This window comes from Rhinatrema bivittatum, chromosome 4 (assembly GCF_901001135.1).
Source record: "Rhinatrema bivittatum chromosome 4, aRhiBiv1.1, whole genome shotgun sequence".
In the NCBI taxonomy this organism is placed as follows: Eukaryota; Metazoa; Chordata; class Amphibia; order Gymnophiona; family Rhinatrematidae; genus Rhinatrema; species Rhinatrema bivittatum.
Window position 1 is genome coordinate 431,497,510 of NC_042618.1, and position 27,082 is coordinate 431,524,591.

At 44.2% G+C, this 27,082-nt stretch overlaps 1 protein-coding gene across 5 annotated transcripts in view; it reads right to left on the bottom strand.

Moving 5' to 3' along the window:
- ITPR1 (inositol 1,4,5-trisphosphate receptor type 1) overlaps nucleotides 1-27,082 on the bottom strand; it is a 450,198-nt gene that overhangs the window by 168,550 nt on the left and 254,566 nt on the right. For all 5 annotated transcript variants that reach the window (XR_003856666.1, XM_029601463.1, XM_029601465.1 and 2 more), the window contains 2 exons: nucleotides 22,828-22,976; nucleotides 22,196-22,307 (listed from right to left, as the gene is read on the bottom strand). Coding sequence is in view for 4 of the 5 variants with exons in the window: in XM_029601463.1 (XP_029457323.1) it covers nucleotides 22,196-22,307; nucleotides 22,828-22,976 (261 nt within the window). In the remaining variant the exon portion in view is untranslated. The remainder of the gene's footprint in view (nucleotides 1-22,195; nucleotides 22,308-22,827; nucleotides 22,977-27,082) is intronic.

Genomic DNA, 27,082 nt, shown 5'->3' on the forward strand with positions numbered 1-27,082 from the left:
AAGTCACACATATGATCACTGCGGGAAGAAACCAAGTTCATTCCTTTCCAGCTGCTTTTCTAGGCCCAATCTGGTTCACGTGAAGCAAATTGCTGCACAGCTTCCAAAGGCAGTGGCATGGGTCTCAGCAGGGGACTGCAGCAACTTCCCTGTGCACGAGTCCCAGCCGCAAACACCACGTTTATTGGCAATTACCACTGAAGGTCAGACATCAGCAGAGCCCAAATTCCAGGAAAAAAAAAAAAAAAGCCCAGCTCTTATGTAACTGCGGCGCGAGAGCTGGCAGGCAACCAGAGGCGTCAGGAGCTGCAGTGTGGAAGCAACCACATTCCGTGTCCTCAGAGCACCCCCTGCTGGATGAGTCTGAGCGTCTGCACTGCATAAAGCATTTCTACTGCTAAATGAGACAAGAGGAAGGACCATTTATCCCCCCCTCCCCTGCATCAATAAGTGCTAGGCGCAGGATGCAGCCACAGAAATAAATCCAGTACTGCCCCCCCCCTCCAGCCTAAGGCTGACAAAGAGCCAGGCTTTATTCAGGAAAGACAGCAGGACTTTTAAACCTGTAATGTATGTCAGTGCTCTGCTGATCAGTGGCCTCCAAAAACAGACAATAAGCCCTCTCGTTGCCTTTGCACAGAACACTGCCAAACTACTCTCAGTACCTGCTGCCGGTGGGGCTCAGGTCTATGGGGCAGGCAGAGAGAGAGAGAGAGGGACTCTGGTCCGCCCGGTTCTTCTAGTTTTAAAAGTTGATAACCTCATCAGTGTAATAAACAGAACCCAACTGGATCATCAAACTGATTGGGTGTGATCCTTCCCATGGGTCCTCACAAGCTCTCTCCACCCAGTCACCATCTTCTATGGCTAAGGTTCATGATCCCTTTCAGAGTCACCGTGGCCCAGCAGTCTTCACAACCCACCCAACCTCCAATGGCAGCAGCTCCTACCCAGGATCTTCACTGGCCACCAGGCTTTCAACAACTGCTGAGAGAACATGAGAAAAGTACTTTACAATGTTCTTTAGTCCCAGCGTGATGGTTACAGCACCTAGAACAGATCAATGACCATCTGAGCATCATTCAAGGCAAATGCTGTTTAGGGACAGAATGCTCTCCTCCTGACAGTTGTTTTAAAAGAGGCTGACCCACTGGAGAATCCAAGAGTGTAAATGGTATGGTTTTACATGCCCTTTCAAGGTGCTATGAAAGCAATTCCTATCATAAAAATATTCCGTTTTTCAGAGCCTTCTGACCAGAATCCAAACTTGTCTTTGTGCGGCTTTATGTCAAAAATTTAGACAAGCAGCATAATGGTCAGAGCGAGTGTTTCCTACCCAACATCCTTCTAGAAATTACAGACTAATATTTTTCTGGGAGTGGCAAAGAATCAAACAATGCAGTAATTTCACAATGATCCCACAAAAATCGTGGGATCATGAATTCTGGAAGTGAATTAGGATTACCCCAAGCAGATACTAAGAGGCCCAGTTGTGCGCAGGATCTGGAGACGGACTGCTTCTCTTTCAGTGAAGGGCAGATTTCTAAGCTTCACACCAGGCCCCTCTCTTGACTGTTAACAATGGCAGGGGAAAGACCATCACTTCCTTTCTCTGCCTGTCTACCCCACACATCTCTTCAAACAGCCAGCATTCACTTCCTCTATTTATACACACACCTGCTGCATGCACAGACCCCTCACTCTAATTCTGGTCACAGCACATGCTTTAAAGAATGATTTATTAGGCATGAGGTGCATCATGGTCTGAAACCAAAGTGTGCTTGGCTTCAGACTCACGTTCCAAAGTGTTTATTTGCCAGTTCAGTCTCGAGTTCCTAAACTGAAACTGACACGGAGATGCTAATACTTTACCTCCAGGACAGGGGTTGAGAGTCACTGCCCTAAAGGTCTATGGTGTAAAATTTGTTTAAGTGTCCTGCATGACTACTTTTATAAAGATAGTTTCTATGGTTTGTGGAAATCCACAGATTGCAGTGTGTTAGAGCAAACTCTGCAACACTATTATCACATGTAATATCCCATCTGGTGCAATACAGGGAAAATATTCAGGTGTCTTGAGATGTGAGCAGGAAATAGATGTATGGAGGAGAAAAGGGAGTGACTGGGAGCAAACTGGGTGCTACTCAAATGTGGAAAGTGCTTACCTGTGTCAGGCAGGTGCTGGCTTACAGCAAACCAACAAGTCCTGTTAACAGAATTACTGTGCACAACAGCCAGGCTGTCTGCTTTGCTACTGAACTCTAGAGCATTTATTCAGCAGCTGATCTCATTACAACCATTACTCTATTGCCCGGCATTTCATACGCAGAAAGGCAGGTGACAGGGTTTCCCTAAGGGACAGGTCTTCAACAGCAAGAATTATTTTGTGTGCCAGTAAAAAGGGTTTTCATCCAAAGTAAGTAAGATTTAATGTACATGCATGCTCTTTCAGACAATGTTTAATTGGGCATCAGCTTAAGACGTCTCCAAGGAGCAATGGTTACAGGCCATGCTCCTGAACAGTCCCATTTCCTGATCCATTACAATAATCTTCCAAATCATACAGCAATGTCTAAGAGATGCCACTGGTGCTAGGCCTTGGAGTGCCCTTTGGATAGCAGAAGATCCTCAAGGATGGTTTTCAAACACTGGCTGAGATCAGTATAGTACACGGACAGCAGAATTAACAGATGTTAAGAAGCTAAAACTGTAAAAAATTAAATGAAAAGATCACTTTTAACCGTCAGTGCTTTGACATGCTTCTCACTGTAGATGCAGAGAACATCCTCTCAGTCCTTGACAGTTTTTACCAATCCAAAAATAAAGTTTATTTTCCACTAGTGCTGACAACACGTGCCAAGAGAAGTCAGATTAGCTGGTAAAACATGAATAGCACCCAGAGAATAGACAGATCTATAACAGAGTGAATTTCCAAGCTCAGAAAAGTTACAGAAACAGTATAAGCAGCCACAAGACAGGCCGTGTGTATACAGGATAGGTGGCACTGCAGACAGCCAACTGTTCACCTTACTGAATTGCAGGAATAGCAGAACTGCTTACTTGTAATAATTGTTCTCCAGAATAGCAGGTTCCTGTTCATAGTACAGATCAGTTCAGACTCCCGGGTTTTGCCTTCCTGCCAGCAGATGGAGACAGAAGAAAAGCTTTACTGACACTGCTACTTAACCTAGAGTGCCACCTGCAGTACCTCAATCTCCATCTCCAGCAGATGGTAGAGGTGTAGAACTTGCAGTCTGGAATTTAAAAAATATAGAAGACAATAGATCAACAGAAGCTTCCTCCTAGGGCAGTGATGCCGAACTCGCCATCACTGTCCTAGGGGCTTGTTAGGTCCCTGGTGGGGACCATCCTGCTAGGTTGAGGTGGACAAGCAGGGGGGTTGTGACCCTTGGTAATCCTTGATTAGCTAGTGGTCCAGTTCCCTCGATCTCCCTGAGAACCCTCGGAAACCAGCTGCCGCTCCTCAGCATTCAGGAACGTACTCTAATTTATTTTTTATCTGTAAAGTTAAACAAGCAAAAAAACCCAAAAAAACCCCATAAAAAAACCTGTCAGGCGGCTTGGAGAGGGATTCTCAACTTTGGCAAGCCCTGTGAGTGGTCGGTGACCACACCCGACAGGTGAGAGTCGGCGGTAGCTAGGGGTCCCAGTGTTGATGAGTCCACCGCGACGAGGAGGCAGCACGTGGGATGCACACGGCACCAGCCATGATTCGCAGCAGGGCCTGCTGCTCATGTGGTAATATACGCTCGTCTTAGCTGCACGGATTTGTGCGTGTGTTGCATCTCCAGGGGAGATGCAACACACGCTCGGACGGTACATGCTCCATTTTGGCGACCACAGTTTTTGTGCGTAATAGTGCACACTCAGATTCAGTGTGTGAAGACTATCACGCTCGTCGGGAGCTGCCGCAGATCCTTTTCCCATGAGCTCAGGAATGGCGGCCATATTGAGTGCATTCGCAGCAATACAAGAGGCTCCGAGGGAGACAAGGGATTCCCCTACTCAGCACCGGTCATGCGGAGTCCCACGTTGACGCAGGAAGCCTCTGAGGATGAGGAGGCTTTGATGTAGGAGGATTCGCAGGCCTTTTCCTCAGATTTTGTGTTACTTCTATATTTATATAGCCTATACGGCTAGAAAGGCAGCAGGGGATAAGCGCTCTTGTACCTAGGGTCAGCGGCAAAGTGGTTCATGGCTTGCTAAATAGCCCAAGGTGATCAGCAAGAAGGCATCAGCTAGCACCTGGGAGGCACTGTGCTTGGTAACAAAGCAGCCGCATCGAGGAAATTAAGGACTCCAAAGATAAGACTGGTCCATCAGATGAGTCTCCAGGGGCAGCGTCCACGCAGTACTTGGATCCGGAGGAGACGACTGTAGCCAAAGGGGACAGCCCTAAGGTGGCCTGTCTATTTTGCAGGGAAGAGCTGTAACCCTCGATTCCACAAGTGCTTAAAGAGTTAGACACAAAACTTCCTCAGGAAGAGTTGGACCTGGATGGAGTGAACCCCATCATGGGCGGCTGGAGAGGTCCAGCTAAGGCTTTTACCTTCCAGCAGTCGATAAAGAAACTGGTCGTCATAGGATGGGACACTCTGGAGACTGGTCTGAAAGCTGGAAGGGTAATGGTGAGGTTGTACCTGTTACCGGAGGAGACATTCAAGCTTTTAATGATTCTGAAGGTTGATGCTTCAATTTCAGCGCTGACCAAGAAAATCACCATTCTGGTAACAAGGTCAGCCATGCTGAAAGATGTGTGGGTCCAAAAGCTGGAAGTTTACCTCAAGAGGATTTTTGAGGTTTCTGCCTTGGCTACACAAGCTGCTGTATGCAGTATTTTTAGGCAGGGAGCTTATTTGCATTGGATTCAGTAGTAACAGGTGAAGACGACATCTTCATCATTCTTCATGAAGCAGGTGGAGCACTTGGAGGCAGTGGTGGCCTATATAGCAGATGCTTGGTATGGTTTAATTAAGATGTCTTCCAGAATTATGACGTCAGCAGTCTTGGCCAGGCGGCAGCTATGATTATGAAACTTTTCTGTGGACATTTGCTCAAAGTCTCAATTAGGGGCTTTCCCATTCAAAGGTAAACTGTTGTTAGGGAAGGATTTAGAGCAACTGGTGAACATCTAGAATAGTCCAAAGGGCATAAATTGTGGGAGAACAAGCTGAAGGGGGGAAAGAAATCCTTTCTGGCCCTTTCGCGTTTTAGAGACTATAGTAGATATCGGCAGAACAGAGACCCCTCGGCAAACAGAAGCAAAGCTTGGGCAGGACCCAGTCCTTTTGAGGTGGCCAGAAACCAACCTGAAATACCCCCTGGTCAGGGAACTGGGGGGGGGGGGGGGCACGGCTAAGCCTTCTCAATGAAGTGATGCTTGCCCACTCTCCTCTTCTGACTGTGGGGGGGGGGGGGGGGCGCGATTAGCCCACTTTTATGAGGAGTGGACCAGAATCACAATGGACCAGTGGGTCTTAGAAGGTCTTAAAAGATGGCTACTTGTTAGAATTTGCTTGCCTGGTGCGGGAAACCTACAAAGTCTCTCCTTGCACTCCTTGTGCCAAGCAGGTAGTGGTTCGTGACACGGTGAACCACCTGCAGCAGCTAAGGACAATAGTACTGGTTCCCCGAGAGGAATGGAGGGAAAAAGATTAGTATTCTATTTATTTCATGGTCTCAAAAAAGGAGGGATCGTTCAGACCCATTTTAGCTTTTAAAAAATGGTGAACAAGGCCCTCAGGGTGCCATGATTTTGTATGGAAATGCTGTGTTCGATCACTGCAGCAGTTTGCAAGGAAGACTTCCTGGCATCACTAGACCTCACAGTAGCATATCTACTTATCCCAATCAGGCAGGAGCACCAGAAGTTCTTGAGGTTTATGATTCTGGGAGATCATTTCCAGTTTTATGCCCTACCTTTTGGGTTAGTGACAGCACAGTGCACATTCGCTAAAGTCATAGTGGTGGCGACTGCAACCCTTCAGAAGGAAGGAATACTGGTAACACCTATATCTGGACTGGCTCATTCGGGCAAGACAGCAGACCTCTGTCAGCTGTCGGTATAGTGGATCCTAGAGAGGTGGAGGGCTCTGAGCTGGGTGATGAACCTAGTGAAGAGCCATCTGATGCCAATCTGGACATTGGAGTACCTGGGGGGCTTGATCTGAAACCTGGACTGGCAAGGTGTTCCTCACTGAGGAAAGGATGGTGAAGCTGCAAAGTCAGTGGTGCTGCCTGTTATGACTCAAGGTGCCCAGAGTTTGGGATTATTTGCAGGTCCTGGGTTCTACTGTATCAGTGCTACAACTGGTTCCCGGTTGTAGCACCGGTTTGTGCATATTCGGCCTCTTCAGAAAGTGCTCCACTTCCACTAGAATATGTTATCAGAGGAGTTTCTAGTTCCTTTCTCCTACGGGGGGACGCCAGACCCAGTCTTTCCTGGTGTCTTGGTTGGATCAGTCTTGAGAGGGATGGAGTTGGAAATCCTGGATTGGGTGATAGTGTCCACCGATGTCAGCTTATCCGGTTGGAGTGCAGTATGTCAAGGGTAGATTGCACAAGGCCAATGGTCAAAGGAGTCATTGTAGTCTATCAACTGATTAGAGAAGAGAGCGCTGCACTTAGATTTTATTTTCTTCCTGCCACGGTTACCAGGTTGGGCAGTGTGAGTTCTCTTGGACAATACAACAATAGTGGTGTATATCAACTATCTAGGAGGGCTCAGGAGTTGGTCCATTGGGCAGAGCAGCACCTGGCAGTTCTGGCAACATCTCACATAGCCAGGGTGGACAATGTGCAGACAGATGGGAGCCTGTTGGAGGAAGCAATGATTCTTATTTGGGCCAGATGGGAAATGCCACATATGGACTGGGTGGCATCGAGACAAGACACCAAGGTGGGGTGGTTTTACAATCACAAGAGAGAACACGGAGCAGAACAAATCGGTGCTCTGGTGCTTCTGTGGCTGTCAGGAATTCTGTCTTTCCCCCATGACCATTAATGGAAAAAGTACTAAGACTTATGTAAAGTACTTGGACAAAGTAATTATAAAGGTTTAGGAGTGGCCACATTGGCCGTGATTCATGGACCTAGTAAACTTGACTGTAGATGGACCATTAAAGTTCAGTCACCCTTCAAGGCTATGTCATGTCAGGGTCCAAAGTTTTTGGATCCAGCAGATCACTTCTGTCTCGCAGCTTGGCTTTTGAGAGGAAATGCTTGAGATGCAAAAGTTATTCTGAACACATTATTGCCACCTTGCAATAATGTGTGGCCTTCCGCTATATATCGAGGTGTGCAGCCTACTCGAGCGTCAGTTTCCTAGTTTTGGACCTTTCTGCAAAAAACCTAGAGAAGGGTCTAGCCTTCCTTTTGGGTGCAGGTGGTGGCTCTAGGCTGTCTTTGGGGTAAAGTACAGGGAATGTCCCTCACCTCCCACCTGGATGTGATTTGGATTTTTTATGGGGCGAAGCACTTGCGGCTGGCGGTGCTGAGGGTGTGTCCCTTGTGGAATCTTAATTTGGTTCTGAGGGTGTTGTGTGGGGCTCCTTTCAAGCCGTTGCAAAGGACAACTCCACAGGATTTAACCCTGAAGGTAATTTTTTGGTGGCGTTTTGTTTGGCCAGAAGAATTTCAGAGTATCAGGCATTGTCATGCAGAGATCCCTTTCTGCAGTTTTCGGAGAATGGTGTGTCCTTGAACAGTGCCCTCATTTCTGTTGGAGGTGGTTTCGGCTTTTCATCTTGGTCTAACAGTGGAATTCCCACTTTTCCTAATTTAGCTTCGTCAGAGCCACCCATGAGGGAGCTTCGTGTGTTGGATATGAAGCGGGCATTGTTGAGGTATCACAAGGTGACTAATAGTTACCCGAGATTGGGTCTTGTCTTTGTGCTATGGAGTGGTCCCAGGAAGGGATGAAAAGTGTCTAAGGCTACTATTGCACACTGACTGAAGGACATGATTGGCTCACCATACATTTGCAAAGGTTGACTGGTGCTGGAAGGTCCAAGGGCTCACTCGACCCAGACAATCGCATGGGCCAAGTGTCAGCTGCTGTCTCCACATGAAATCTGTCAGGCGCTGACTTGGAAATCTTTACACAGTTTCATCAGCTGGACTCAGTGGGATTTGGACAGTGTGTATTGCGAGTGAGACTATCAAGTTCCCAGCTAGTATAGACTAGCTTGGGTGCATCCCAGGAGTCTAGACTGATCTGAGGTATAAACAGGAAAGGAAAATTGGTTCTTACCTGCTAATTTTCATTCCTGGAATACTACAGATCAGTCCAGAACCCCGCCATTCAGTAAAGCCTGCTCTTTATGGTAGTATGTAAATGATGCAGAGTTGTTTGTTTAGTTAAATAAGGTTCTTAGTTTTGTTGGAATGGGTTTTCAATACATGCTCTGCCTTCCTCCTGCTTGTCGAGGGGGATTGAGTGTCTCAGTTACTGTTATAGTTATTTTCATCTTGGCTTGGGTACAGGTCATACTGAGGGACTGCAGGTGGCACTCTAGATTAAGGAGCAGTGTCAGTGAAGCTTTCCTTCTCTGTCTCCATCTGCTGGCAGGGAGGCAAAACCCAGGAGTCTGGACCGATCTGTGGTATTCCAGGAGTGAAAAGTTTCCTATACATAGTCCTCACGCATGAGGAAGTCAGTTGATCGAGCCGAAGCTGGAGGTTTTCTCAAGCTCAACTTTGCTCAGTTTTGCTCTAAGCAGCATGCGTGGGACTTTTGTCTATGGAGTAGTTTGGAATCAAGCTACAGAAATTTAGAACCAATTCCTAGGGGAGAAGAGTGGTATTGTAAGGACTATGTATCCTGCTGTCCTTGGAAAACACCTACAGTGCTTTTTAAAAGACGTCACACCCTTGTACATGTTTTGCATTCTGTCTAAAAAATACAAATCAAAATGCATTAAAGTAGGCATTTTACAGACCTTCACAACAATGTATATTTTCATCAGAGCAAACCCAAATTAGCTCTGACTTAACAAGGCCTAGAATAAGTTAAACAGAGCCCACTTTTGTCGAATCATAGTAGTTCAACTGATTTGAATACCTCTGGAGCAAGGCTTCCCATATCTGTCCTAGGACCCTACAGCCAGATGGGTTTTCAGGATATCCACAATGAACATGTACGAGATAAGTTTGCATATCAGGGAGTCTCTCTATATGCAAATTTATCTCATGCATATATACTGTCGATATCCCAGGACAAGTTTGGGAAGCCCTGCTCTGGAGGAAGAAATAAGTTGTTTTTGTTGTATGAAGTGAATTTGAAGCAAAGATCAAAACATGCTGAACAAGGAGCTTCCGGAATAACTCCAAACTAATGTTATTCAAAAGGTACAGAATGGGGGACGGCTCTAAGAAAATTTCAGTGTATAAGAATATCCCCTGAGGCACTATCAGGTCCATATTGCAAAGTGGAAACAGCGTGGAACCACCCAGTCACTGCTGGATGAGGCTGTCCCTCCAAAGCCAGTAGCCATAGTTAAGGAAACTAATGCAGAAGGTCACTGTGATATCTAAGATTACTTTTAAAAAAGCTACAGAGGTCTGTGGCTGAGGATGGGGAAAATGTAGTAGACTGTTCAACCATTTCAGGATTACTCCAAACATGGCCTATATGGGAGGGTAAGCAAGATGGAAGCCACTGCTGAAGGAAAGCTGTCTGATGTGCTGCATAGTATTTGCAAATAAACACTTAAGGGACACAACATGCAAATGGGAGATCTTGTGGTCTGATGAGACCAAAGTAGAACATTTTGGTCTTAATGCTAAGCAATGCGTGGTTTAAAACAAACAGCACATCATTCTGCTATCAGTGTCCATACAGTATAGCATGGTGGTGGCAGTGGCATTATGCTGTGGGGATAGGGAGGCTTACAAAGATCAAGGGAAAGAGGGATGATGCAAAGTACAGGCAGATCCTGGAGGAAAACCTGCTCCAGTCCTGGGTCGGGAGAGAATGTTCACCTTTCAATTTGCCCATTATCCGAAGCACAAAGCAAAGGAGAAAATGGAGTGGCACAGTAAGAAGAAAGGGAAATGTCCTCTAGTGGCCCAGTCAAAGCCCTGAACCGAATCCAACAGAAAATCTGTGGCAGTCCACAGCCAACTTGAAAGAAGGAGCAAAAAACTGCACCATCCCACTGTGCAAAGTTGGTGGACACTTATCCTAAATGACTGCCATTATTGCTGCAAAAGGGGCTGCTACCAAGCAATGAGTCAAAGGGTGTGAAGATTTATGCAAGACTGTTTTAAAATGTTTAATTACTTTTATAATATTTCTATATTTGTTCTTTCACATTGAAAGTGTAGAGTATGTTGTGTAGATCATGAAACAAACTCCTTCTTTAATGCATTTTGATTTGTATTTTTTTTGTTGTTGACAGCAGAATGTGAAAAACATGCAAGGGTGTGAAGACTTGTGAAGCACCGTGTTACAGGTAATTCATTCTGCTTTTTCCAAGGACAAGTAGTTTACATCTGCCCTCATATGGGAATCCCTAAAGGTTGCCCCCTAAATAAAAAGGGGAAAAAGCAATGCCAATGGACAAACATTTTTGTTGACAAAGGGCCATTTTGTAATCTTTCTCTCTTTTGTTTTTTTAAACAAGACAACCTAGAAATCAAAAGAATAGACCCTTGTGGGGACAAAGTTGGATTCTAAACCCCAAATAAGCCATGCAAGACAGAGTGACCAAACAAGGAGTTGTGGATATGGGGACAGAACTCCACATTGCAGCTTTGCAGATCTCTTCAATGATCTCAAGTGAGCCACCTGTGCTGCTATGGCTCTGAAATGATCATTAAGAGTCAGACATTCCTGGACATAATAAGAGGAGATGTAATCTGATATCCAGTTAGGGTGCGTTTGGTTAAGGCAATTCCAGGTCTACTGGGATCAGATGACACAAAAAGCTAGATAGACTAAGGGCTTCAGTTCACTGGATTGCAAAAAGCTCATTCACTTTGTGGTCATGAGTTTAGGGAAAAATGCTGGAAGGTCAATTAAGGTAGGAACTTAGGATCCGTACGCAGAATCACCCTATTATGAAAAAACTTTGTAAAATGTGGCAAAGTCATTAGGACCTGCAGCTCACTGACCCTACATGCCGAAGTGACCACTATCAAAAACATGACCTTCCAGATTAGGTATCTCAGCTCACAGGAGTCTAACAACTCAAAGGGAGGTTTCATCAGCTGAGTGAATACCAAGCTGAGGTTCCATGACACAGCAGGAGGCTTGACCGGAGGCTTCATGTGAAGCACGCCCCACATGAATCTGACAGCTAAAGGCTGTACAGACACGGGTTTACCTTCTACAGGTACAAAAACTTAGATTGTAAGCCCTCTGGGGATAGGGAAATACCTGCAGTACCTGAATGTAAACCGGTGTGATATCTCAATTGAGATGAATGTCGGTATATAAAAATAATAAATAAATAAATAAATAAATACATAGTGATGGTAAGCACCAATTGCACTAAGGTAAACCACAAGAGAGTTTTCAGACCAGACCGAAAGATATAGAAAGTATTCAAGCAGCTTGAGTGGGACAGGAAGAAGGATCCAGGGCCTTTCCCTCAAACATTCTCCAATTAAAACCATAAGACCTTATGGTGCAAGCTTTTCTAGAAGGCAGACAAAATTCAAGACATCCTCTGAAAGGTTTAGGGAACACAATATTACTCTTTCAACATCCAGCCTGTGAGGATGCTGAGGATGCAGTGATGTTTCTTGATTCAGTGTGATGAGGGTTGGAGAATTCCCCAACCTGATTGTTTCTGATGGGCAGATCCCAAAGAAGCGGGAACCAAATCTGCAAATAACGGATTATGAGTATCAATAGTCCCTCAGTCTTTTTTGAATGTTAGTATTGTTTTTAATACCAGAGGAATTGGAGAACATACATACAGAAGACCCTTTCCCTAATTTAGAAAGAAGGCAGCCTAGGCCACCCTGTGATCCTCTCTCTGTAACAGAGGGAGAGGGGATGCAACAGATCTACCACAGGTATTCTCCAGTCATGGGACCATTCATGTGGTTCTGGGATTTGATTCAGTTTGTCCACAAAGATAACATCTTTGTATGCCAGATAGGTAGCTTTTAGGATCGGTTCCTGTAAAATGGCCCAAGATTACATTCAAACAGACTACAGAAATGGAAGATAATATCCTGTTCCTCCCTGGTTATTTACATAGTACATAGTCACTTGGCTGCCTTAATTAGAATAATTTTGGTTGCCAATGGATCCCTATATCGTCACTAGCTCTAGATTTCTATGACGACATTTCACCCAAGCAGACCAGAGGCCCTGGATATAGAGCCCTTCTATATAAGCTCCCTACCCAAGTTGGATGTGTCTAATTAGGGACATTTGAGAAGGTGAAATTTGGAAGGATACCCTCCTTTGGCCACATTCCTTTGGTCCAGACATCAGGACAGTGAGTTCCTGAACTGCTGAGGGATTTTGGATGCTGTGTCAAAGATCTTATATGGCTTGCATACATTAAGATCTTATGGTCCATTGGGCACACTGTCTCATGTGTAGATGTGCCAAGGATGTGACATGTACTGTTGATGCCATTAGGCCTAAAATCCTTGGCATATCCCATGCTAATGCTTTTGCAAAGTTGTATTTAGCATAGCTCCTATGACAGGCTTAATTGGAATTTTGGATAATCGATGACAAACCCCAACACACAGATTTTGTTCATTGAGTGTGGCACCTCCTTGGGATGTGCTTTTGATCAACCAATCATCCAGATAGGGAAACATGTGCATACCTAGTATATGAAGTTGCGCAGCCATCACTGCTAAGTGTTTCATGAATACATGTGAAGCTGATATTAGGTTGAATGGCAATAACTGAGGTGGTGATTTCCTATGAGACATTTCCAGATCACAGGAAATATCCCTATGTGCGTGTAGGAAATCTTTAAATCCAAGGAATTTAACCAGTCTTTTTCCAGTAAAGGAATTATGATGCCCACGGAAATCCTGAACTTTTCTTTTATTACAAAGTTGCTTAAGACCCTTAGGTCTAGAATGAAACAGAGTCCACCCGGCATCTTTGGGACCAGGAAATACTTTGAGAAAACTTCCTACCCTTTTTGTGGGGTGAGAGGGGTTTGATCTCCAAAGGGGAAGAGTGCTACTTTAAAAGCAGCTTCCCAATGGGCAATCTGGTAAGGGTCTCCAACAGATGCAATCTGTATCTGACTTGAATTATATTCAACCAATGGTTAAAGTAAAAACTTAGGCTACCTCCCACAAGTATGTTTCTCTGGTACGGATACTGGCTGTGTTTTCCTGGATCCAATCAAAACCCCATCCCAGGCTTTAATTGGGGAGCTGGCTAGGATGAGGAACTCCTCTGCTGTCCAAAATAAGAGTGAGGCCCTGCTGATGGGGATAAGGGGGAGGAAAATAACATCTCCTCTGAGGATAGAAGTGCCTTCTCAGTGTCTCACTCCAATACCTCCTAGAAGATGTGGAGGGAAGGTCAGAAGTAGCTGCAGAAAGTCTGAAGCAAGGTACAACTCTCTTATCTGATCCACCACTTTCTTAACCTTCTTCCCAAAGAGATTTCCTTCATTTCAGAGGACATCAGTAAGCCTGTCCTGCATGTCCTGACTCAGATCTGTAGCTCGTAGCCATGAGAGTTTGCAAGCTCCAATCCCAATGGCAGAGGCTTTCGATGCTGTTTTGAAAACATGTGTCGATCTGATCAGGTGTTTTCCTGCACTCCTGACCCTTGTCAGGTAGCAACTCCAGCTCATCATGCTTCTCTTGACAAGGCTTTTACCTTTTGCAGAATGCTTTGCAAGTATCGGATCATGAATTGCTGGTAGGATGCTATGTGGGAAGAAAGCATTGCATTCTGACAAACCTTCCTCCCAACAAGGTGCATGACTCATGCCAGGGGAGTGCCAAGGAGCGAGTTCTCGTCCTCTTAACCTTGAGAGCTGATTCTGCCGTAGACGGGTGAGGTAGTTGCTGTTTCTCGAACCCGGGAGCCTTCTAGACATACTATATCAAGTCTCCAGAATTTGATGAAACTCAGCCTGCATTAACATCAATGATGATGCCTACGCCCCAGTGTTAGCCAGACTTTGCTTCACTGCTTCATTTTCTCCTTAAAGGTTGCTGATGACAAAACTGTATGGGAAGCAAAAGTGGTCAACATCTTTCTGTGTCACTTGGGACATATTGATGGCTGCTCCAAGAGCCCTTGGAGATTGTTGCATATCCTAGTCTCTCAAGGGTGAGTTTTAGAGGTTTTCTGCGATGTTGCTTGGTAGGATGTACGGCTAGTCAGTATCTCCCTGCTCCTGACATCGTGCACTGAAGAAGATGAACACTGATGCATCTTCACCTTCGTTCAATGCATGGGGACAAAACAATTGCAGTAGAATCTCTCGCTTTCATTAAGTGGGAGGAGCTGAAAAATGGTCTGTCTCCTTGGCCCTTACCTATACTAATCTTCAATAAAGTGTGATGCTCCGTCAGCATCCAGTGCAGATCAATGGCTTCTCCTTGCCAATGCCTCTGAAGCCAATGGGCTGGACTGGACTCAATCCAAAGGGATTCTCCATGAGCTCTAAACAGGTCTGACAGCTTCTGGGAGTCACCGTAAAACAAGAACTACACCAGAGAAACATCTTATTTGACTTCCAGGCAAGCCACACAGAAATGTGGATCTGTGATAGACATTGTGTGGCTGCAGGGAACATTTTCTGAAGCCACTGGTCTTTTTTTTGAGACATCGGATGAAAAATATATCTGCAGTAAAATCAAAAGAATCAACAACAGTAAAAATAGAAAGGCTAATTAAGTTTTCTGGGCCACTAAGCTATAAGAATAGATACAAAAAATGAACCCCCCTCCAAAAAAAACCCCACAACTTAATGACACAAAAACCTGACTAGGCACTAAAGAGACCCATGACTGAAAGCTCAGCACCAAATTGAAGAACTAGAGAAAAATTTGGAAGTAAGTTTCCCTCTGTAAAAATATAAGAACCACCATTTGTGTACTTGCCAGGTTCTTGTGGCCTGGTTTGGCCTCTGTTGGAAACAGGATGCTGAGCTTGATGGACCCTTGGTCTGACCCAGCATGGCAATTTCTTATGTTCTTACTATACTAGGTCAGTCAAAGGGTCCATCAGCCTAGTATTCTGTTTCCAACAGTGGCCAATTCAGATCACAAGTACATCACAGAATTCCAAATAGATCTATTCCATGTTGCTTATACCTAGGAATAATCAATAGCTTTCCCCAAATCTACGTCGTTAATAACCGTTTATGGACTTTTCCTCCAGGAACGTGTCAAATCGTTTTTAAACCCAGCTACATTAACTGCCTTTATCACACCCTCCAGCAACGAATTTCAGAGCTTAATTGTGTATTGAGTGAAAAATATTTTCTCAGATTTAAGTGTGCCACTTAGTAATTCAAGGAGTGTCCCCTAATCTATTTTTTGAAAGAGTAAACAATTGATTTGCATTTACCCATTCCGCTCCACTCATGATGTTATAGACCTTTATATATCCCTCCAGCTCTTTTCTCCAAGCTGAAGAGCTCTAACCTCTAGCTTTTCTTCATAGTGGAGATGTTCCATCCCCTTTATCAATCTGATTGCCTCGCTGAAGCTTGTCTAGTTCCACTATATCTTGAGATGCAGCAACCAGAACTTCACACAGTACTCTAGAAGCAGTCACACCATGAAGTGATAAAGAGGTTCATTTTCCAGTCCTCTCTTAATAATTCCTAACATTGCTTTTTTGACCACCACTGCACACTGAGCTGATCAGCTGACAAAAAACCCAACCACTGGCTCTGCGGAAAAAACAGAACTGAGAGGGGCCCTGCACACAAGCTCCACTGACACAGGAAGCTCCACTGACACAGGAAATCCTGCACATGCTCAGTAGAGCAATTTTTCAAAGCAATAAGCTTGAGAAAGCTCCAACCTAGGCTCCACCAGCTGACATCAATCATGTGTGAGAAAAGATGTACCCTGCTAGTCCTCTAACACACTCACACACACACACACATACACACACACTGTGTGCATGCTTAGGGACTTGCATATTAATACAACCTGAACACCTCCAAATCATACAAGCAGGGATGACTGGTATGTCATGGCAGTTTGCTCATGGAAGACAGAAAAACAGCTTGTAAAAAGGATAAAAGATGGGACAACATATTGCTGAGGTACATAAAGTGACTAATATTGAGAGCTGGTGGCAGAGTAGGATCTATAATGAAGGAATAGAAATATTAGCCCCCAACACTTCCCTCCTATAAGAGCAGGGTACTGATAGCTCTCCAAGAAATGCCCAAGTATCACAAGGGGAAGCCAGTCCGGCCCTGCCATGCGACCTCTCCAAGGAAGAATATTTCTTTACAGTTCAAAGCAATGGCGGCCATACCTCCCTCCCTCACCTGGGAAAATGTTTTCAAGGGCAGTATCCAACACCTTGCCTCCGTGGGATGGGGCTGCCCTGTCCCTCTTGTCATACAAATGCATAATTCTAATTCACCTATTAAGTGTTTATATTCCAGCACTGCATAGATTCAGGGAAGGCTGGAAGGCTTCTGCATCATCCAGATGTGGCCACATCATACACTATAAAACAGATTCCCTATCCTACTAACCTACTGCCTCTTCCTCAGTTGAGACATAAGAACATCACCCTTGATTCATATGACACCATTGAGTTCCTCCAATGAACCTGCCATACCAACATATGCATCCTACCAAAGTATATTTAATACCAAAATGTATCTTAATAAAGAGTGTTAGACCAGTATGTGTTACACCATAATGTAATGACCTAAAGGACAAATGTAAATTTTGTTAAACCGCTGTGATCTTCACTTGGAACAAAGGTATATAAAATAACTAAAAAAATAAATAAAAATAATCTGAATGAAGTGTCTAACAGATTTGCTCATTTCATATTAGAAAATGCTCATGATTGTTATCTGAAAAATTTCCTCAGATGAATATGTAATCCTAAAGTTGCCAACAACAAACAAAAAAACAATATAGAACACTCCTGAATCTGATATCGCACTGCAAAAGCAAAGGACCATCAGAAAACAAGTCCACCAGATAAGGGCTACTGTATTTCAATCATCAGTCCAAAAGAGTTCAAAAAATAGAACTCAAAGTCCACTTAATAATAAATCAATGGAACTTGTTCAAAAGACAATTTCTTTTTTTTTTAAATGCTGTTGCATATAAAAAAAAACCCCCGCTTTTCTCCAAAGCATGGAGCAAGAGTTCTTGACACCGGTTATGTGTTTCGCTGTTCCTGCACCAGTGGAGTCCTCTACAGCATGAACGCTCAACAAAAGTAGGCAGCCAGCTTCACTTTTGTTAAGCATTCATGCTGGAGAGGACTGCCCCGGTGCAGGAACCATGAAACAGTGGGCTAGTTTTCTGATGGTCCTTTGATTTTTTCAGCTTTTGAAGTGCAATATCACATTTATTTTGTTTTCTTTATGATCAGAATGTCAGCCACATGATCACATGGAACCAGATATTGCTTCAGCGTCATTTTGCTCTCATACTGAAACTGGCTTTCCAAACCCTGCTTCTACTCTTCCCACCACAAGGAGCTACAAAAAAAGGGGCTCAAGGACTTGGGGACACAGCCAGGGCTATTTCCATTTGGTGTTCTCCATTTTTGACAAACATTGGTTTCCCTCCTAGCTGGCAGTGAAATCCCTATCCAAGGACTAAGAATGCAAGACAAGAACTGGGAGGATAATTAAGGAGCAAACTTCAAAATGTGACAATAATGAATACTGTGCATGCTATAAGGAGTCCTCTTTATATCGGACTCTAGTTAGTCCTCTGCAGGGGCAGGCAACTTCAGTCCTGAAGTGGTACAAACAGGCCAGGCTTTTTTAGGTCATCTACAATGAATATGCATGAGATCTGCATACAGCAGGAGGCAGTGCATGCAAATATACCTCACGCATATTTATTTATTTATTTATTTAACATTTTTCTATACCGACCTTCATGGTTAAATACCATATCAGGACAGTTTACATCGAACAGGGGTAAAAAATAACTAGGTAAAGGAAGAAACAAAGTTACATTAAACGAGGACCGTGAACTTGGAAGCTTAGGTAGCTGGAAGAAAAAAGATAAAGTTAAGTTAAAAGGAGAAATAACAAATTCCGGACTAGAGATAGTTCGGATTAGAGTTAGTCCACAAGTTAGAGTTGGTATCCATGCTGTCCAGGTAATCAGAGGAGTAGATAACGTCTAATGTGTATCCCAGGGTTCTGGGAAGGCTAGGCGGAACTTATTCATTGTGTAGATCCTGAAAACCAGACCTGTTTGTGGCACTCCAGGACCAGAGTTGCCTACCCCTGGCCTATGCTGTTATCTCACTATAAAACGTAAGACTACGCGGGTCTCTTGCTCAGATATGTGGCAAATGGGTATCCGTGCCAAGGTGATAAGGTAGGTGTGGGGCCACCTGGCTAGGCTGGTCAGTAACAGATGTGGCCATCAAGCCTCGGGGTTAGGAAACCTGTCAGAACATCAAAGATCAAAAGAAATGGTTAAAGGTTGTACTGGGAGAGCCCCTGTCAAAAGCCATCCTGTGACCTGCAACAGACATTTGTCTGCTGTGATCAACTATTGACATCAAGCACAAAAACATGCAACACATAACCACACACAGGGACAACACAGTAGTGTTAAAGATGGAAAAAGACTGCAAAGCACCAGCTACAATCTGCTTAGAGATTCCACTTCAGCACAATGGGTGAGAGGATTACTTTCCAGAAGTCATAGATCTGAAGGTAGCAGCAGGTTCTTCTGATGCACTAACCATTTCTCTCCACATTCGCAAAGCTGACGCAACACAGCAGCAGGAACCTGCGCTCCAGAAGTAATCCACGCTATATTACTCTTCAGAAAACGTAACGACACATGCAGGTTAAGAGTAATATGAACCCCAGGACTACAACGTGAAAAGCAAAAAGCTTAAAACCTCAGAAATGTCCGGTTCATCCAGGGCAATCAGCTGAGAGAGGAGAAACCAAGAGCACAAATTAGTAACGCAACCGGTCTAGTAGTGGCATTACTTCACCAGGTTAGGCGCATCCCCCCAAGGGAGGCACGCTAACAGGATTCACGTATGTGCTTGTTAACATACACGAAGCATGTGACTAGGAGGGTGGCCGATTATGAAAGGATCACCCTCACAATCCACTGCAGGTGGGGCAAGGGGGCCGAAGCAAGAGCTATACGGATATTAAACACTGCTGCCTATGCCCTTGCCTCCATCACTGTCTGATGGAGAACCAGGAACCCAAGCAGGCCATATCTTTCCTTTGCAGATTCCTCCTGGCAACGTTTGACTTCCAGCTCAGACAGAACTAGGGCTGGATCTGGCTCCATATGAGCCTTCGTCTGTAACTACCTGGGAGATTTTTTTTTTTTTTTTAACCCTGATTTATATCCCCTCCCAATTACTTTAGTCTACTCACTGCCAAAGGAGCCAGCTTTCAAAACGACTAGGAGGTACTAAACCCACCAACAATTACCCCTTCTTGGATACAGTGAAGGAGTTTAGTCAATATAGGGGGTACTCGAGCACCTACAGAGCTGGCACCAGTCCCAGCCAGGGGGCCATGCCACAGAGCCCAACATCTGGCACTAGATGTCACCACTGTGCAATGACAGACTCGCCTGCCCGCCCCCCCCGGGGGTTGTGAACGCCACCCTCTGCAGCATCCCCAGATGATCTTGGCAGAGAACTGAATGCACGGTTACCGCTACAGAGTCCCAGGACTGGCTGTGCAGTTTGGGATTTTGCGGGAAACGGGGTATAAGGAAGCGGTGCTGCTCTCTCTGAAAACACCACTACATGTACGAATATAAAGCAGATCATGTTATTCTCTGACACAGGGAAGCATTTCCCATCTTACAGCAACAATATCTGCTGCTAAATGCTGGAGAAAAAATAAGAGAGGATGAACCAATGGTCAAAGAACATCAAACTACAAGCGTACACCGTGTACACGGCGTACTAACGCGTACACCGTGAGAATCAGCTGACAGAGGAGGGGGAGAAATGAACTGCAAACACAATAAGAAAGCCTCACCCCAGTCACTCCTGGGAAAAAATATGCATCCATGAACAGCACTTCCATGCACTGAGGCTACAAGGGCACAGTATCTATGTCAGTAGCATGTGTTACTTGCCAGCAATGAAGGGGCAAATGTGGCAGGCATGAAACAGACTGGACTCGTGCCAACAGAACCATTTCTTCTCCTTATAGTGGCTCGAGTTTATGTTGTGCTTTTATACTGAACCCAGATCTCCAGCGCTGCTGCCTGAATCGCAGGGCCAGCCCCAACGGACAGAGGATCTGAGCCAAGACTCCTCACATCACAGTGCTGTGGCCTACATGCCAGAGGTCTGGCCCTTGGCAAAAACTTATTTCTACTGCAGTTAGTAACATTGTAAAGAAATGTAACAGAGGATGATGGCAGAAAAAGATCAATTGGCCCATCCAATCTAACCTGTTATTCCTGTCCACGCTGTTAGGGATATATCCCAGCTGCAGAAGCTCATCAGATATCACTCGTTACCCAAGTCTGCTCTTGTTTTCTCCCCCTTCGTTCTCTACCATCCTAGGATGATGAACATACAAGTCCCCAGTCTTAATACCTATTCCCCCCCCCCCCCCATGTATTTTTACCACGAAGCTTTGTAATCTAAACAAGCTATCAAAACTAGTGAGGCTGTTGCCCAAACATCCAACCTCCTTGGCCTTGATGGACTTTACCTGGCCACCAACTTGCTGGCATCGAACCAGCTGGTTTCTGGGAAATTGTAGTTGCCTGGTACCAATCTAGTTCCTCTGTGCTGCTGTATCCCTAGGTTGAGCTTTCTCGTTTTTTTCTGTATAACCTCTGCTCTGCTTGCGGAGGAGTGAAGGGTGGGTTATTTTCAGCACTGCAACCTTCCCCCTCTTGTTCCTACCACTGTCTTCTATATCTGTCCCAAATGTGCTTGAATTCTGGCCTGTTATCCATTTCCTTTCCACCAGCTCTGCTGTTAGGTTATTCCAGGCGGCTACGACCCACTCAGCAATTAAGCTTTTTTTTCATGTTTCCTCTGAGCCTTCCTCCCCGCAATTTAATATTGTAACCCTTTGCCCTTGAAATACCTCGTCAACGGAAAAATTTCCCTTTCCTGTGATTTACTGAAGAACGTCAAATACTTAAGTGATCCTATAATTATCGCACCTTTTCCCTTCTTTCATCCCGTGCGTACATTTGTAGCCTTCAGCCTTTTGCTGTAAAGGTTTGTGCTGCAGGCTCTGCATAATCTTTAATTTGTAAGCCTTCTCTGAACTGCTTCCATTTTTCAAATGTCCTTATGAAGGTGCACGCTCTAGAAACGGCGGTCTCATTAGCGACCTATACAAAGGCAACAGTACCTCCCTTTTCCTGCTGGTGGTAACAGCATGCTCAGATGCAGCTATAACCTTTCCACTTGCCTTAGACTGACTGGCTGGCTTCCTTCAGGCCAACTGACATGATTACTCCCAGATCTCTTTCCTGCTTAATGGTGCCCAGTTTTTGTCCTTCTAAATATGTGGCTAGAGAATTACTGAAGGTCGTTTTCTAAACCTTAGACAACTCCTCCAGTTTTTTCAAGTCCCAGTTTTTCACCCCATCCAGCATGTCCTCTCCATTACAGATTGTTGTAACATCTGTAACAAGCAGATTTTGAAAAAAAAACCAAAAAACAGGCCTAGCACCTGTTAGGCAGAAACAGGGATCTTTAATTCTGCCTAATTTTAAGTCCTAAGGAGAAAAATATTTAAACTTTTGCAACTTCTCCTTGGTCAGTCTTCCCATTCCAGACAAACAGCTGTGATGCTCATGGGTTTCCAATTATCCATAAAGTAGCACCCCTGGGGAATCGGTCAGAAGCCTGGACAAGGAGAAAATCTGACAGAACCATCTAGGTAAGTGTTAATATCGGCACCATACCCCAGTAGCTCCCAGGGAGGAATCTTGTGACAGCAGGGCATGCCACCATCCAATGCAGCCTGAGTCCCAGGGACCCCAGCAAGGAGAGTGACTATTACAGTGAAACGCCTCATACCTTCTCGCCATAGCCACGGTCTTTGGTCATCATTTCCCGGAGGGTCTGTAGGACTTTGATGCAAAGTTTCTCCTCATTTTCCTCCAAAAGTTGCTTGGTGTGCCTTATCAACCTGAAACAGCCATACCCCAAAATCATTGCTTTTCCACAACCATGTGTGCGTCACACCCCAATCTTACAAAGCAGTCATTTCTTTTAATATCAAAATTCAAATATTGACCATACAGATCCGAAGTTACACAATACACCTAAAATAGGGGCTTCATGGATGCTGCAGCAAGAATGACCTCCAATATCTCATAATACAGAAAAGGCCCCACAGAAGTCACACTTGATGACAATAGCTCTCAAGTTATGATTCAACTGAATAATTTATATCAACCTCTAAACCAAGTATTTCCCATGGGGGTGAGGGGACAAGGGGATGCACCAGCTCTCTTGCACAGCCCGGTCCCTTTCTCTGGTTACAAATAAATGTCTGCACCCTTCTGCTAACAATGCTGCAGCACTGAAATCTCTGATGTGTCCTGGGCAAGCTCCTAACCACCATGCTGAAGATTAAAAGGTCTAGGAAAGGCACCTCTACAATGCTGCACATCAAGGTCCTGTCTGCCACCGTAGGCAGCACTTACTTGCAGATAAAGCCCCCGCTCTCGCACTTCCTCCTGGCTTCTGTGTTCTCTGGGAAGAGCAGCTCTGGCCGGTGCAGAACGTCCACCAGCACCGAGAGCTCTGCCTGAACCAGGGGGCGCAGGCGGTCCTCCAGAGATGAGACGATATCCTGCAGAGAGATGTAGACAAAAATGGTACCAAGGAGCTGGATCAATAAAGCATCAAAGCCGGCCAAGGGTCAACCTGCTACACCCGGTCACTGTGCAAGTCACCTCACGTGCAGCGCACAGGTCAAAAGGTCATGCAATGGGTGCGGAGGCTCTGCAACTGCACACTCTCAGGAAAGTATCAAACAGATGTAGAGACTGGTAACTACCACCCCTACAGCAGTTACACACCACCCAGACACAACATGCCTAAGAATAAAGGGGGATGATCATGTACCCAGAGTGAACGCTGATCTCCAAACACAACACACAAAGCTGTAGAAAAGGAAAAAGACAGGACAAGGAAACATGAGCACGTAAGGATGAAGGACAAGAGGACAGAGACTTCACTCCAGTCCAAGCTGCAGTCTGCACACCCGCCTCCCCCCACCCCCAGTTCTACAATACCTCCATGTTCTACAGACCTTTCCCTAACAGCGCATGCCGTGCTAGTCACCTGCTAGCCTGACCTACAAGAGTAAGCTTGGTTATGTGAGAAACTTCTCCAGAGAGGCTCAGATTAAGAAGATATTAGACTGGAAAATCAGTTCAATTCTTCTTAGAGATGGCTGTAAATTAATCTGTTCGTTTGTTTAATTGGTAAAAAAAAAAAAAAAAAAGAAAAAACAAAGCATATGCTATCCATTTTGCAGTGTTCCCAAAGTTTACATAATATCCAATTTGTATGAGACAGCAGCTGCTTCTGAGTGGTCGCATTTATTTATTATTATTTATTCATTCCATTTTATATTCTGTCATTTCCACATGTTCAAGGTGTCTGAACACCCACTTCAATCTTGCTCATCACCGATATCATACTGGCACCCCACTGATTCCTGGCTTCTGTATCATTTGTGAAACCAGATATAGCACAGACCAATTCAACCCATATATAACAAAGTTAATGGTACCAGAACTCCAAACCTGGGAGTATGCCGGGGAATTACTTTCAACCTTAAAACTTGAGGGCAAGCACTAACTATCATATACAGTTCTTCAACAAGTTCCCTTCTTCCCATAAACTGGTTTAAAATCGGTTAGAGCAAAGCTGCTTTCCTGTAATAAGTTCTGACGACACCAGGGAGAGCGAGCCACACATCGGTATCATGGAAACTCCATCTCAAATTGGTGCAAAGGATGCTCACAGAGCTTTCTAGTAACAAACAGCAATTTCCCACCGACCCATCAGACCCAAAACCGCTTAGTTCATTGGATAGCTAAATTTATACAGAAAGGCATAGAGAACTGCTCCCAAAAGGGAGACAGGTGGGTTGTGTGGCTCGCTCCACTGCTGACAAAGAACACCTATAACACGTAAGCAACTTTGCTCTGACAAGCAAATGCAATGCAGCCACACACATGGGACTCCCAGGCTAAGTGCCTTCAAATAAAATGGGAAAGACAATACAGTCACCAACCAGAAAACATGAAAAACATGCATTTTGTGCAGGCAACCTTCAGTTTTGTTTTGTTTTTGGGTTGGGTTTTTTTTTTTGTCTTCATTATTTTCAACAGAACAAGCATAAAAAAAAAAATACAGATAACCCAAAACCACAGAAATAGGCCATCAATGAGGAGGTAGGGCTCTACTATGCAAACAGAGATAAAAGCACAAGACTTCTTCTATGGCTAAGTCCAAAAGCAAAGCACGCTCAAACAGCATTCCTTTAATTGTCAAGAAGGTTCCTCATGCTGTAAAAATGTTACTATCAGTATTTTTTTTTAAATGGGTTCGGCAGTTGCTTGGGTTTGACTGTAAATATTACTACCCTTAACAAGACTTGGGGGTAACCAGCACAGAGGGCAGTTACTATCATAAGAAACTTGCTGGGCAGACTGGATGGACTATTTGGTCTTTTCTTGCTGTCATTACTATGTAGGCCTTGAAGTCCAAACCAAGCATCTTTATGAGAGGCCATGTAAAGATGGTGCAAATGTGTGAACTGATGCATATATCACCCGATCCAAAAATCTAACTATGGATACACAATGCTGGGTCCTAATATATAAACCACCAAGGGCAGAAAATGAAACACTTCTACAACTGTGATCAACCATGCTTGATAACAAAAAAAACCAAAAAAAACCCCCACCTAATTCAAATGAAAACAGATCATCATAATCCCAGTCACTAGCATTCAAAATTCAGTAACTTGGCTGTATACTGTAATCATCTGTTTCACTGAATCTATTTTAAATTTTTATTATAGTATTTAAAATCTCAAAAATAGACCAAAGTACTTATAATGCTCAGATCTGAATTCCTGACAGACCCTGCGTTTTGAACTTGTCTGCTTCAGGAAATCTATCATTTGAACATATGAATAGATTATCAATGGAGGGCTTGTAAAACAAAATGCATGGCTAACATATGTCAGTATTAACATATACTGGCTGCGACTGCTGAAGACTTGTCAGAATATTTCAATACACAGACATCTTGATTTGAAAAACAGTGCTCTATAATATACCATGTTGACAGATGATGGCTCCATTGTAAAAATCAGTCTGCTAGGATACTTGGCACAATTGTTAGGCAATAATTATTTTGCTTTCAGGGATATGTTTTATTTACAGGCTCACAGCATAATCATGGCATTTGCATTAGCACTCAACTTGGCAAATTTGTATATAGCTCACTTTGAGGAGCAATATCTATATGCATCCATGTGGTCTTCTAAAATAAAAATGGGGTCCCAATATATTTAAGACATCTTTTTCTTTGGATGTCTACCATTTCATTAGCAGTCAGGCAGACTAGCTATTCCTAGAAGAAATTAAAAGAAATCTACTTTTTGGGATCTGTCCGATACTTGTGACCCAGATTGGCCACTGCTGGAGACAGGATGCTGGCCTCGATAGACCTTGGTCTGACTCAGCATGTTACCTTTTATATTTTCTAAATGGGTTAATTTTGTGCATACCATGACAGGAACCAACCTCTTTGTAAGCCAGAGTATGTGGGGACAATCTCAAATGTATTGTTAATACTTGTTTTAAAACTTGCATTGTGCCCAAGAGTGCTTTCTTCTAGAGTTCAAGGGTTGTAATATGTACCCACAGCACACCAGCATATGCCTGGAAGTTATTTAATCAGGCAATACAATTGGGATTCTCTCTGTATCTTTTAGCCACATTTTCTTGGATTCAGATCACATTTTTATTTATTTATTTTTATAACCACTTTTTATTTTTCAATTTTTGTTATCAAACCCACAACCATCCATGACAAAAATCAACCCTTATTACAGAAGTTTGCACATCCCGATTCACCAGAATACAAAGTTATATCTCTCATGTACCCCCTTCTCCTCAAGCTTCAGATAATAGTTCTACCATCACTCTAAACATGCAGATCTTTTTTCTGCCATGACCAATAGGGAGCCCAGATTCTATCATCTATCCATCTGGTCCCGAAGCATAAATGTTAATTTTTCCATTATTGCTATCTCAGCCTCTTTGCTCTTCCACTGTCGCAGGTTAGGCGTATATTTCCATCGGTGAGCGATTGTCAGCCGTGTTGCATGCAGGAGATAACCAACCAGCTTCCGATATCCCCTCATTAAATTCCTATTGGGCCAACAACCCAACAGAGATAGCTCCACCTTGCCCTCCAGCTGTTGATCAAATATCTTTGAGATACAAGCATTCACTTTAGTCCAGAATATCTGAAGCTCCCTACACCCCCCACCACATATGCATATATGAGCCAGTCTGACCACACCCCCTCCAACAGTGATCACCTGAATAGGAAAATTAGTTCTTACCTGATAATTTTCGTTCCTGTAGTACCATGGATCAGTCCAGACCATGGGGTTAAGCCCCCGTTCCAGCAGGTGGAGACAGACCAAAGTTCTAAGGGCAGCCAATATAAGGATGGAACCTACCCTGGAACCCTCAGTATAACCATTGTCAAAGCAGAAAATACAAGATCAAGCAAGTAACAGGATAACTAGTAATTTAATTTAAACCAATAAAATAACAGAACAATTGAATGAACTGTGTAACTAAACGCTCTTGTATATCTACCCCCGATCATTGTAACGATGCTTCCGGTGCCTATTAGTAA